At 53.3% G+C, this 13,061-nt stretch overlaps 1 protein-coding gene across 6 annotated transcripts in view; it reads left to right on the plus strand.

Moving 5' to 3' along the window:
• Nucleotides 1–6,234: 6,234 nt before the first annotated feature.
• The window catches only part of Vav2 (vav guanine nucleotide exchange factor 2), a 174,953-nt gene continuing 168,126 nt past the window's right edge, over nucleotides 6,235–13,061 (plus strand). For all 6 annotated transcript variants that reach the window (XM_013346056.2, XM_026778744.1, XM_026778742.1 and 3 more), the window contains exon 1: nucleotides 6,235–6,961. In XM_013346056.2, the coding sequence (XP_013201510.1) occupies nucleotides 6,758–6,961 (204 nt within the window). In that variant the 5' untranslated portion in view covers nucleotides 6,235–6,757. The remainder of the gene's footprint in view (nucleotides 6,962–13,061) is intronic.

A 13,061-nucleotide genomic window follows, 5' to 3' on the forward strand; every position in this document is an offset into this window, starting at 1 on the left:
TGAACAGATGGGTGGGTGGGCAGGTGGATGGGTGAGCAGATGGATGGGTGAGCAGGTGGATGGGTGAACAGATGGGTGGGTGGGCAGGTGGATGGATGAGCAGATGGATGGGTGAGCAGGTGGATGGGTGAGCAGGTGGATGGGTAGGTGGGTGAGTGGGTGGGTAGTGATGGATGAATGGGTGGGTGGTAGATGATGGGTGGCTATGTGGATGCATAGTAGCTAGGTAGATATGTGTCTGGGTGGATGGGTGGGTAAGCAGATAGGTGGATGCGTGAATGGGTAGGGTAGGTGAGTCAGCGGAGTCATGCACTCACATCAGGCTTGGTGCTGTTCTGGGAGAACAGGGTATAGTTGGCTCCATAGCCAGGTGAACGTCACAGGGCCTCCATTTAAGGCACAAAGAAAAAGGTTCTGTCAGGCCTGGTGGCTGTTGGGGCTTGAGGAGACACACATTTCCCAGATTCCAGTCAGCCCTATGTTCAGTTTAATTAATTTAAAAATTGATACTAAATTCTATTTTTGGCAAACTTTTAAATGTATCTGAAACAGCTTGAGCAGGAAAATCTTTTTCCACTGTGAATTTTATGAAACCTAAATATATTTAGATCAAACACTTCTGAGGGGAATGTAGGGTTCAGATGGAAATGGGCTGCATGTGAGGCATCCCCTACACTTTGAAGACGAGGAAAGGATGTAAAGGATCTCTTTAGTAAGTTTTAATGTTGATTAGATATCGAAATAACAATGTCTCAGACATGACCGATTAAACTGTGTCTCATTAAGGTTGATTCTGCTCACAATGAATTACTTACTTGTCAGCCATAGAACGTACTGAGCGAAGAACATGAGTTATGAAAACAAACTTCAGACATATTTAAGGTGAAAAAGCCAGACATGAAAGGCTATGAGTGGTGGGATTCCAATGATACAAAGTGTCCCTGATAGGTGTATCCAAAGCAGGTTAAAAAGTAGCTAGAGCCCAGGGTAGGTGGAGGTTGGGAGTTACAGTCAAGACATTCTCTTGCTTCAGGGTGGCAATGTATGTGTTGTATCCTATCAGGGAGGTGTTGGAACAGGTGTGTGTGGCACATTCTCTTAGCTGTGCTGACTTCAAGGAAGCCTGACTGGAGGAGAGGCGGAAGGGCCCAGGAGACAAGTCTCTGAGGCTGAAGGAGGATTTCAGGCTCTGGTGAGGGTGTGGTGAAGCACAGTCAGGCTTTCCCTGTGGGTAGCAGCTTTTTTTTACTAAGACCCAACACTCCTAGCAGTCAGCTGAGTGGTCATCTGAGCCTGTCTGGGAATATGCTTAGTGCCTGCGGGGACTCCAGCGTCCCCTGGTCCCCCCACCCCCTGAGTCCATTATTCACATGCAGCCAAATGGAGCTTGGCTTTCTCTGGCCCGACCATCTCCATTTTTCTAGCATCCAAGTGGCTTGTGGCTCTGTGATGAAGGCTCTTGGAAAAGCAGAGTCCCCTCCCCCAGTGCTGCCTCTCAGTCTCATAAGGACAGCTGACCTATGTCCTGGACTCTGGACTCTCTGAAGGCTGTGCTCACCTGTCCTGAACACAGGGTCTTCCCAGATGCTGCTCAGCCTCAAGACAGGCCTGAGCGGGGGTGGGGTTGAGGTGGGGGAGGGAAGGGACTGTCTTTATGTTTTGCATAGTCACTGGCAGGTGCCCAAGCTTTGGCTGTGTTACAGCAAGACTTCCAAGATCTAGTATAGGGCTCAGTCTCTAGATTGTGGCGTTTGGCTTAATTTTGAAGTTGAAGCAACTAACAGTAACAGTCTACATTTTGCCTTTTCAAAGGAAATGCAGAGGGCCCACACCCACCATCCAGCAAGGCGTGCTCTGTCGCCATGGCTGGCCAGATGGTCTTTTCCTACACCTATAATTTCCTGGGAAATTGTGACAGCTGAATTTGCCTGATGGAGCTCCAAATGGAATTTGCAAAATGTGTGTTCCTGTGGGTTGGAGAGAGAATAAATCGCTCAACCGGTCAAAACATTCATTTCCCTTTCTCTAGGAACAAAGCCGGTACTCAGTCAGTATTGTCTCGTTGGAGGGGTATGGGTGGGATGGGTGGATAGATGCAGGTATAGGTGGGTGGATAGAGTGGGGCTGATAATGATGGACAGTTGGGAGGCTGGCTTCAGCCTTCTAAGAATGATGGGCAGAGGAACATGGGAGGGCCGCGTGGAGGAAGGGAAGGGCTAAGTGGATTAAAGGGTGACTGGACAGAGGGTGGGGTAGATGAATTCAAGGACCAGTAAGGAGATGTAAAAAGAGGTTCAGGGGGGCTGGAGAGATGGCTCAATGGTTAAGAGTACTGACTGCTCTTCCAGAGGTTCTGAGTTCAATTCCCAGCAACCACATGATGACTCACCACCACCTGTAATGAGATCTGGCGCCCTCTTCTGGCCTGCAGGCATATATGCAGACAGAACACTGTATACATAATAAATAAATAATTAAAAAAAAAGAGGTTCAGGGCTGGTGAGAAGCGAATGGAAGGCTGGGTGGTAGAGAAACAGGAGGCCAGTGCTGGTATTCCTTTGAATGAGAGACATGGTTGTCTTTGTTAGGGAGAGCCCTTTGATGTCCTTGTAAGGAAGAGCACCCCGGGACAGGGTTTCTCCAATCTTGGCTCTTCTGGAACTTGCTTTGTAAACTAGGCTGGCCTCAAACTCCCAAGTGCTGGATTAAAGGCATGTGCGTGTCATCACCTTCCAGCTGAAGGTAGTCTTTCTGATGAAAATATAGAGACCATGCAATATGTCTGGGTGTTGGGGAAGCAGGGACTGATAATCAAAATGGCTGGTCTGGCTGTGGGGGTCCTCAGTTTTTTTTTTCTTTTTTCTTTTCAAGACGCAGTTTCTCAGTAGCTATGAAGCCAGTCCTGGAGCTTGCTCTGTAGATCAATCTGGCCTCAAACTCACAGAGATCTGCCTGCCTCTGCCTCCTGAGTGCTGGGATTAAAGGTGTGCGCCATCATTGCCCCGCTCGGTCCTCAGTTTTCTGAATGTTCTAATGTCTGTAGAAGCTTCCACAGAGGGAGCTGCCATCCAGAGCACTGGATGCTTAGAGGTACTTGTAGTCTGGATGAACACCAGCCCTGCGACTGCCCAGTGAGCGACTGCCCAGTGGCAGGGGCACCCTCTGCAGAAGCCTGGGAGGGCAGAGACAGATCGAGTTCCATAATTTCTCTTGTGTTGACATCTCTATGCCTTAAGGTCAGCCTAGAAAGTAAATGCAAGCAGCTCTGTTGGGAGCACTGGAGAAAACAGACTCCATGTTGAGATCCTGGTTCAAATCCCTCCTCTGTTAGTCAGAACCTTGGTCACGTCCCTCTCTGACGGAAGAATTCTAGGCAGAGAAACGGCAAGTGCAAAGAAGTAGGAGGGGCACAAAATACACAGCCAGGGAAGGAAGCTGTGCCAAAGGGGGTTTGCTTGGGGGAGAATCTGTCATTTTTTTTCCTTTTTTCATTTCCTTTAAGACAGTGGTTCCCAACCTTCCTAATGCTACTGCTCTTTAATACAGTTCCTCATGTGCTGACTCCAGCCATAAAATCATTTTTGTTGCTACTACATAACTAATTTGTTGTTATGAATTGTAATGTAAATATCTGTGTTTTCTCATAGTTTTAGGAGACCCTTGTAAAAGGGTCATTTGACCTCCCCCAAAGGGGTCATGACCCAAGGTTGAGAACCACTTCTTTAAGGGCTGGCCATTGGAGCCTGGGGCCTCATGCATGCCAAACGGTGTTCTTTCAAAGATCTGCATGTCTGAGTAGGAACTGAGTTCCACAAATGGCTTTGAGGTGGCAGAGTGACAGGGTTGCATCTAGATTTAGCTAGATCTTTGCTGACTATGAAGAGCAGACTGAAGGGCAAGGCAGAAGCAGGCTGTTGAAGAACTCAAGGGAGGAACCTGAACTCTGGTGGCGGCAGAGCTAGGCGTGCTCAGAATCTGAACGTGGGTTCTTGAACATGCAGGCAGGTAGGATGTGCAGAAATTCACACCAGAGTCCATCAGAGATGCTGCTGCCGTTGACCAGCCAATGCCTGGGAGTACAAGAGATGCTCTGTTCCCTTGTGATTTAGAAGGGACTCTGGGCCCAGGCTCTGTTGATCCTTGCCTTAGCTTCCTGCACCTGTGCCTTCCTGTCAGCCCCCAGCCTCCAAAAGCATGCTTTTCAGGGACGGTCAACTTCCAGAAGCCTTGCTGCACCCTTCTAGGCGTCTCTCTGCAACCTCTTGCATGGTCAGTCCATGGCCCTCCTTCTACATCCTGGGTATGGGGCTAGGGTTGGCAGCCCCTCAGGGTTTCATCTGCTCAGATCACCTCAGAACTGGTCACTGGAATTCAGCAGAAGTGGCTTTCACAGAGCTCATCTCCAAAGTGGGGGAGGTTCTCTTGTTTCCAGGACACGTTCAGAGGAGAGTCCTGGCAAACAGTCCTGGGGCTGGGAGAGTGGGTGAGGTAGAACACGGAGGAACATGATCCCCTTTATCAGAACTCTGCAAGTTGTTTTGAGCCCATGCAGTCTGACCTACACAGAACAACAGACATCTGGAACACTTTCCACCCAGCTTTCCGTCATTCCCTTCTCTTATTTCCCTGTAGAGCTTCCCAAGGTCTCCATCAAATACACAGGACAAGTGAACACCCCCAATATCCAGACAAGGAATTGGGTACCATAGAGGCACACGATTGGTGCAGAACCACTTGTGCCAGGAGGCCTAGATCTCTTTACTTGCAAGACTGACAGGCTACGGCTCTGCACTACAGCGCCTCAAAGGCAGCCCGCTTTCCGGGAGCCTATGGACGGTCAGCTGCTACTGCTCTTAAGACCACCAGGGGGCAGCAGATGAACGTCTGACTGACTGTCAGAGTAGTCTGTCCCAGACCTAGTCTGGTCATGGTGAGTTTCCTGATGAGGCGGGAAGGTTGAGGTCAGGGAGGGTAAAGATCTCTTTCCTGTAAAGGAGCTCCCTGGGTACAGATGCCCAGGCATGAAGGGACCAGGATTAGCGAGGTGTTCTGCTTTCATCCCCCACCCCCGCATGTGTTGAAGGGTACTGAATTGCTGGAGGGTCTGCCTGTGGCCCTGTGCTTTGGATGTTTTAATCCTCTCCCTACCTCCCTGCAGCAGGTCCTTTCTCTGAGGCTATTCAGAGATGAAGTGGTACCTAGGCAGGAGCTAGCCAGTTATTCAACCTGACTCTGGTGCCTCTCTTGACCCCTAGTATGAGGTTTCAAGCTTCCTCTTTAGGTGGGGAAGGGATGAACTGACTTCCTGCAGAGGCCATTCCAGGGATGACGCTCCTGGATGCAGGTGAAAGGCTTGGTGTGTGCATCGAGGTGGGATCTACCATCCTGCCCTGGGCTAGGTAAACTGAGGGAGACGCAGCGACTGACATAACGATGACTAGCCCACAGGAGATCAAATCAGGAGGCTCTGGTGAGCTGGTCACTCCCCTTTCTCCCAGCTCCCTTCCAGGACACCAGTTTCCGAGAAGGCTGGGCTTTGTGGTGTTCCCTTTACCAAGAACTCACGGGTTCTGATAGATGAGTCCGCAGCAAAATAATTCCAATTGCAAAATCAGTTATTGATGCTTTGAAGTCTCTCCCACTGTCACGATGTCCTCAGGACACCACACTGTCGATCCTACCAGCACCTCTCACCAGGGAATCTAGGGAGGGGGCTGCTCGTGACCGCAAGTGAAGGATTTTTTTTCCTCTTTCCCTCTTCGGGAGAGGGGATGTCCTGTGGATCCTGACAAGGACATTAGACTGGAAGCGTACTCTGGAAGACTTGAGCTCATTAACCAGATTGATGGGGCCATAGGGGCGTGATTGTGTAGCCCAGCTGGATGAGCGTTCCCTGGTCTGTCTTTGCAGAGGTCCATGCAAGGGCGGCGCGCTACAGGGGTCACCTTTTAGTCTCTAACGAGGTGCAGAAACCTCATCACTCTGCAGGAGGGACTGCCGGCCTGGGTCCACGTGCACCTAACGGAAAGTCGCCAGCCCAGAGCCTGCGCTACAGCCCCGCCCTCCCCAACTTTCGCTGGCGGCCCCGGGACAGGAAGTGGGAGGGCGGGTTGGAGGCGGTGCTTGGGTCGCGTGGGAGGTGCCGGCGAGGATGCCAGTTCCGCCCCCGGCCCCGCCCGGCCGTGGCCGCGCCCCCTGCATCCCCAGCGCCTGGGAGCTGCTGAGCCTCAGAGTCCCAGCGCCCCGCGAGGATCGCAGAGCCCGCGGGCCGGGCGAACAAAGCGACGGCGGCGCCTGCAGCCCAGGCGCCGGACGCACGGAGCGAGCGACCCGCTGCTCCTTTGTCTCGGGCGGGGCAGGAGCGGTGGCCGGTGCGGGGCACCCCGAGCACAGAATGCGGCGCCCAGAGGGGCGGATCGAGGAGCGCTGCTACAGCAGGAGGCGTGGAGCCCGGACCGGAGCCCAAGCGGACTTGTGTGTGTGAAGGGGGTACCCGGCGCGCTTCCCCGCGAGCGCTTGGTGGCCGCACGTGGGCGGGAGCGACTGCCCGCTAGTAGCCCGAGGAGGAGGAGGAAGAGGAGGGCCGCGCGGCCGCGCAGCGGGGACCCGGGGCGGCCTGAGCGAAGCCCCGCCCCGGCCGCCTAGCCCCGCGCGGGCGGGCGGGATGCCCCGCGGTCACCGCACTTTAGCCAGAGCGCTGCCCTGAGAGAGCTGGTCCAGCGGCCGCGGCGGCGAGCGCACGGGCGCCGCAGGCGCCATGGAGCAGTGGCGGCAATGCGGCCGCTGGCTCATCGACTGCAAGGTCCTGCCGCCCAACCACCGTGTCGTGTGGCCCTCGGCGGTGGTCTTCGACCTGGCGCAGGCGCTGCGCGACGGCGTCCTGCTGTGCCAGCTGCTGCACAACCTCTCCCCCGGCTCCATCGATCTGAAGGACATCAATTTCCGGCCGCAGATGTCCCAGGTGAGCGTCCGGGCGTGTGAGCTGCGGGGCAAACTGACTGGAGCGCCGAGGTGGCGGCCGCGGGCGGCCCTGGCGCCCTGGTCCGAGCGACTGGTTCAAGGGCCAGTGCAGAGGGGGGCTCGTCCCTGTCTCTGCTTCCCGCTCTAGCGAGCGGCGAAGGCGCGAAGTTGGCCAAAGTCCCCCAAGCCTAGGGCACGCCACTACCGCCACGGGGACCGTTAGTGTGCGCCGGCTCCCTGGTCTGCTCTGCCTCGTGGAGAACGACTCCAGTCTCGGCGTGGCGCCCAGCACTGCAGTCTCGCTCTCAGGCCCGGGTCCCCGAGTGTCCCTTTGAACCCGGTGCATGCCACGCTGGGGCCGCGTCCTCGGGCTGCGCGCCTAGCGGCTGGAGCCAATGGAGGATGAGCTGGAGCGGTGGCTGCGCTGGCCCAGGGCGCGGCGAAGGGGCCGGGCCGGGCCGGGCGGGGTGCGCGGGCCGAAGGGAGCGGGAGGGCCGGGCGCCGCCCCCTCTCTGGCCTGCGCCTCCTCCGGGACCCCAGCCCGGAGCGAACTGCCTCGGGGCCTTCCTGGAGGGCCTCTGGGAGGGAGTCCCCTTCGTCTCCTCACCGCCCCCCACTTCGGCCGTCGCTCTAGTGTGGCCTTTGTGGAGGCCGAGACACGCGTGTGGCCGCAGGGCTGGGCAGGGCAGGGCAGAGCAGGAACACGTCCACTCCGTTGACTGGGGCTGCTTTTCTTGGCTCCTTGAAAGGAACTTGGCCCAGAGTTAAGGAGATTCGAGGCATGTGGCCTGCCTTCCGGGGGTCCCGGATCCCCCGCCCGATCGCTCTTTAAAGGGATCCTGGCAGGCGGAGGGAAGAGCAAGGCAGCTCTGGTTCAGCCAGTGCTGTCCAGGTGCGACCCGCCCACTTCGCAACTCCAAGTGGACGCCGGGTATTTTCTACCCGGACTTCGGGAACCGCGGTGTCTGGGGGCGGGGTGGGAGTCTGTGAGAGTCACTGATCCCAATATTCTGGCGGGTTCCACCCCTCCCCCCCCTAAAGCCTCTGCCCTTTGGCTGTGCCTGCCTTTCCAAAGAGATGGGGCCAGCTATTTCCCGTTTGACAAAGGAGAGCCCCAGAAGGGAAAGAGAGGGGGTGGTTCTTCTACTATTAGTAATACCCCAGCAGCCCAGAGAGCCAGGGACGGTTGCAGCTAGAGTCCCGAAAGGTCAGCGTGACAGTGTGCCCAAGTGGCACGCTCCAAGGGTGAGAGGTCTTTAAGAGATCTCGATGTGTGTGTCGTTCCTCCACCCTCCACGTTGGGACGGGGAGTCTGCGGAGTTCTTAACCTCTTTCACGACTCGAGAAAGGAAAGGGAGGGGGCAACTCCTGCACACAGCTGGATCTTGACTCCCCTCTCCTCCTGCGCACAGCTGGATCTTGGGCTGACCCTGAACTGCTGGAGGCTAAGGCTGGCTTGCTTCTGACAGGTTCTGCACCGGTCTGTAGGCTCGAGCCTGACCGGGGGTGGGGGTGGGGTTAAGAGAGTGAGGCTGATTGGCAGGGAGATTGGGAGGGGCTGTGCCTGATTGGGGAGTGGCTGGTTCCTGTGATTTGGGCTGGATGGGATGAAGGGTGCTGGCTGGTGCAGGCCTCAGGGTACACAGTCCCTGTGTTGAAAATTTCTAGTCTCTATCAATTGTTAGCGACTAGATATCAGCTCAGAGGGTTGGTCTTGTCTTCTCGCTTGTCATTTTGTGTAGGCTGGTCTGTCCCACGGTCTCCACATTGCAGGTGCTCTCTGAACCTTCACGGTATCTGGCCAAGTTTAGCTTCATGGCCCTGTGTGTATATTCATAAGAAACAACAGTCATTGCCAGGGCTGGCTGTGCAGGGGCTGGGGCGAGACTTCTCTTTGAGTGCTTGCTCTTTGCTACAGGGAAGCTCACATTTCTGATATGCGGGGAAGAAGATGTTATCTCGGTTTGTGGTTGCTGGAGCACAGAAGGAATCACAGCTGCCCTTTCCGGGGCTGCCTTGGTCTAGACGCAATCTGTAGAGTGGTGTACCACCTCTGATCTGTAGATAATAGTGAAAGCTCAGAGAGGTCCACAGATGTGCCCAGGTCACTCAGATGGTACGTGACATAACTAACTAGCTTGTGTATGCATATCTTCCTAAAGAAAGGGTGATTTCAAGACTCCCCTCAGCTGACCTGCAGCCTCACTGACTTCTCTGGGCTTTCTCTGGGATCTGTGGGCTCTCTGGGGTGATAGTAGGAGCATGCCTGGTTTTCCTGGACATCTGGATCCTCTATGGGGGAGTCAGCTGGGTCATTTGGCAAGGTCCGAGAGTGCATTTCCTTTCTCTCTGCTTGTCATGTCCAGATCATTGGTCTCTGATGTCCCCTGTTCCTTGAAGGCCACATGGCTTCCTGGTAAATCTTCAAGACCCAGAGTTCCCATCTCACTTTGAGTTTATCTCAGCTGGACTGGTGGATCTAGGGGAGCATAATGGCTTTATTTATTTATTTTTATTTTGAGACAGGGTCTGACCGTAACATGGACTGGTAGATTAGACTGACCTGGAACTCCCAGACACCTGCCTGCCTCTACCTCCCAAGTGCTGAGATGAAGGGAATATACCAGCATGCAGACCTGGCAATAGGCATTTATTAAGCATCTTTTGTGTGCCAGTGGTCCTGGAGAGACACTGCCTGCCTGCTCTGTTGTGAACTCTTGGGTGAACAGGATGTATTTTGTTTTACTCCAATGCCTGGAAGCCACTTTGGGCTTAATTAGCTATGGGCACTAGTTATTGATCCCTGGAAGGGACCTAGTGGAGTCAAAGTGGCCACGGTGTGAGTTCCCCAGGGTGCCTGTGTCAACTGTGACAGTCCACATGTTTACTCTGGGGAGGCCTCTTAAAGAGGGGCCTCTTTCACCTACCTCTGACATGTTCGTAGCACTCTGATGGCCTTCTCCCTTTAGGACATCCATGGTCTGTCTGCTGCAGGGACCCAGCATAGATCTCTGAATACCTTGGCTTACCTCCAAGGGACCTCCATGTCCTCCATGCTCCCCCTTTCCCCTGACCCTCCCACCTGGTACTGTTTGTCTCTTCCCGGTGTTTTTCCTTTTGTGCCCATCACAAGTTTACTTACTCACCTCCTTCCAGCCTGGTTCTGGTTCTTTTTGTTTGTTTGTTTGTTTGAGACAGGGTTTCTCTGTGTAGCCATGGCTGTCCTGGAATTTGCTCTGTAGATCAGGTTGACCTAGAACTCAGAGATTTGCCTGCCTCTGCCTGCCTGCCAAGTGGGATTAAAAACATGTGCCACCACTGCCCAGCTCCAGCCTGGTTCTTTACCTCAGCTGGTTTAGGGGCCTCTTCCTCTTCCAGGAATCTTCCTTGACTGCCCTTTCCTGTCCTGAGCCTTGTTCTGGGCTAACTCTGCTCAGGTGTATGTCTCTAGTGTTTTACTTTCCACACTCTGTCTTCCCACGAAAACCCCTTGCCACCTGCTCACCTGGACTCAGGTCCTGGGGATTTAGATCATGAAGGGTGTTGCCACCGAGTGTGGTCTTGGGTCCTCAAGGATGTAAGCCTCTCCAGGTAGGGCTGCATCCTTGCTGACTCCCTTCAGCCTGGCCTCCCGTGCAGAGCGACGTTCTTCCCTTTTACTTTTCTTCAAGGAATAATTCCTCTGCCTGGCTCCATGTCACAGGGATGGGAGGAGCAGGAGGGGAGCAGGCTGGCCGGTGTTCCCATGAAGTCTCGGCAAGCCAGGGCAGCCAGTGGGTATGGATGAAATGTTTTCTGATTGAGAAAGAAGCCGTTGGACAGGTACCCAGTTCCTTGAGCGTATGAGTGGAGATTCTGTTGGAGAGGGTGAGACTCAAGACATAGGGGTTTGGGGAAGAAGAGAAGGGAAAGCTGATTCTCAAGGAAGCCAGGCAGACGCCTTTAATCCCAGCACTCGGGAGGAAGAGGCAGGCGGTTCTCTGTGAGTTCGAGACCAGCCTGGTCTACAGAGCTAGTTCCAGGATAGGCTCCAAAGCCACAGAGAAACCTTGTCTCGAAAAACCAAAAAAAAAAAAAAGATTTATTCATGGTTTTGTGTGTGTGTGTGTGTGTGTGTGTGTGTGTGTGTGTGCGCGCATGCAAGAGTACAGATGTCCTGGAGATCAAAAGAGAGTATTTAGTCCCTGGGAGCTGGAGTTACATACAGCCAGTTTTGAGTTGCCTGATGATGTGGGTGCTGGGAACCAAACTCGGGTCCTCTGGAAAAACAGCAAGTGTGGCTTAACCAGTGAGCCATCTTTCCAGCCTCAAGCCCGGCACTTTTCCATTCTGAGAATGGCTCTGACTCTTGGCCATTGCGTAGTTCATACCACTTCCTTGTGGACCTCTGAGGGTACTCCATGCCCCTAACGTCCAGTGCATTCCAACAAATGTGCACTCTGTCACTACAGCACAGCTGTCTGTATCAGAGGCAGTGACTACAGGCAAGCCACCCAGGTGTCCTCCTTGTTAAGGCCTTTCCGGCAGAGGTGACCTGGGATCTTCAGGTTCATCTCTCTGCCCTAAGCCTCTTCCAGACCTTCTTTCATTGGTCTCTAGGCCAGGGTGCAGGCTCCCTGGATTTGGGTTTGCCTGATGCCTCAGGATTAGACTCAGGCTGTGCACCTGCTACACAGCAGGTGGCCCAAGGCTCACCCTTGCCTGTTGACTGGGGATGTTGGAGTTTAACTACTTGATTATTGGGGAACCTAGGTTTTTTTTTTGTTTTTTTATATATATATTTTTTATTATCATTTTATATATAATTTTTTTTTTAGATTTTATTATGTATACAGCATTCTGTGTGCCTACAGACTGGAAGAGGGCACCAGATCTCATTTTGGATGGTTGTAAGCCACCATGTGGTTGCTGGGAATTGAACTCAGGACCTTTGGAAGAGCAGCCAGCGCTCTTAACCTCTGAGCCATCTCTCCAGCCCCGGGAACCTAGGTTTTAAGGAGGGCTTTGAGAAGAGGTAAATATTGATTTCGCCTCTCCCTCTCCTCTCTCCCTCTCTCCTCTCCCCACTTCTTTCTGTCTTCCCACCCAGCATGGGTTATGTTTCCTGTTTTATTCTAATCTGCTACAACCATTATTTACCTCGGTGCTCACATTGTCTGAGGCGACAGTGGGAACTGGTCCAGGTTGGCGTCTGTATATCTCTGGCACACTCCCAGTCATTCTGGGAGCATCACTGACTTGCTGGCACAAGATGTTCTAGGCTCATCTGCGTGTTCCTTTGTCCTAGCTCAGGAGTTGGCCTCTGCTTCAGTGGATGTAGTTCCTTGGTAGGCGAGGGGTCTACAGAGACCAAGATGAGGAAGGCTGTGCCTAGGACTCCTGGGTCTTCTTAAAGATTACCTGGGTAGATGCATGTAAAAGCACACATGTGTATGTGTGTCTGTGCACGTCTGTGTATGCACGCATTCTGTGCGTATTTGTGTTCTATATATGTTAATGCTGCCAATGCTGAGTTCCATCTAGGTTTACTAGGACTGGAGAGATGGTTCTGTGGTTAAGAGCTCCTGAGTTGGAATTCCAGCACCTGTGTGGGATGGCTCACAAGGGCTTATTATTCCAGCTCCTGGGGATCCAACATCCTTTACTGGCTTCTGCAGGTAGCTGGATACATGAAAACGCACACACTGCACACACATACACACACACATACACACACACACACACACACACACACACGCGCGCGCGCCATACACACACACTGCCTCTCACATACACGTGATAAAAAGGTCTTTAGATGTATACATTCTTGGTGGTCATAACAAAAGTAACAAATGTTTAATAGTAATTTAAATCCCCTCCCCCCAACTCTGCTCTTTTCTTTTGGAGACAGTCTCACTGTATGGTCCTGGCTGCCCCGGAACTCACGGTCTAGACCAGATTGGCCTCGAACTCACAGAGATCCATCTGCCTCTATCTCCTGAGTGCTGGATTTAAAGGCGTGCCCCACCACTCCTGGAACAGTTTATTATTATTATTATTGTTATTATTATTATTATTATTTTTTTTTTTTTTTGGTTTTTCGAGACAGGGTTTCTCTGTGG

Source organism: Microtus ochrogaster, chromosome 4, assembly GCF_000317375.1.
Source record: "Microtus ochrogaster isolate Prairie Vole_2 chromosome 4, MicOch1.0, whole genome shotgun sequence".
NCBI lineage: Eukaryota > Metazoa > Chordata > Mammalia > Rodentia > Cricetidae > Microtus > Microtus ochrogaster.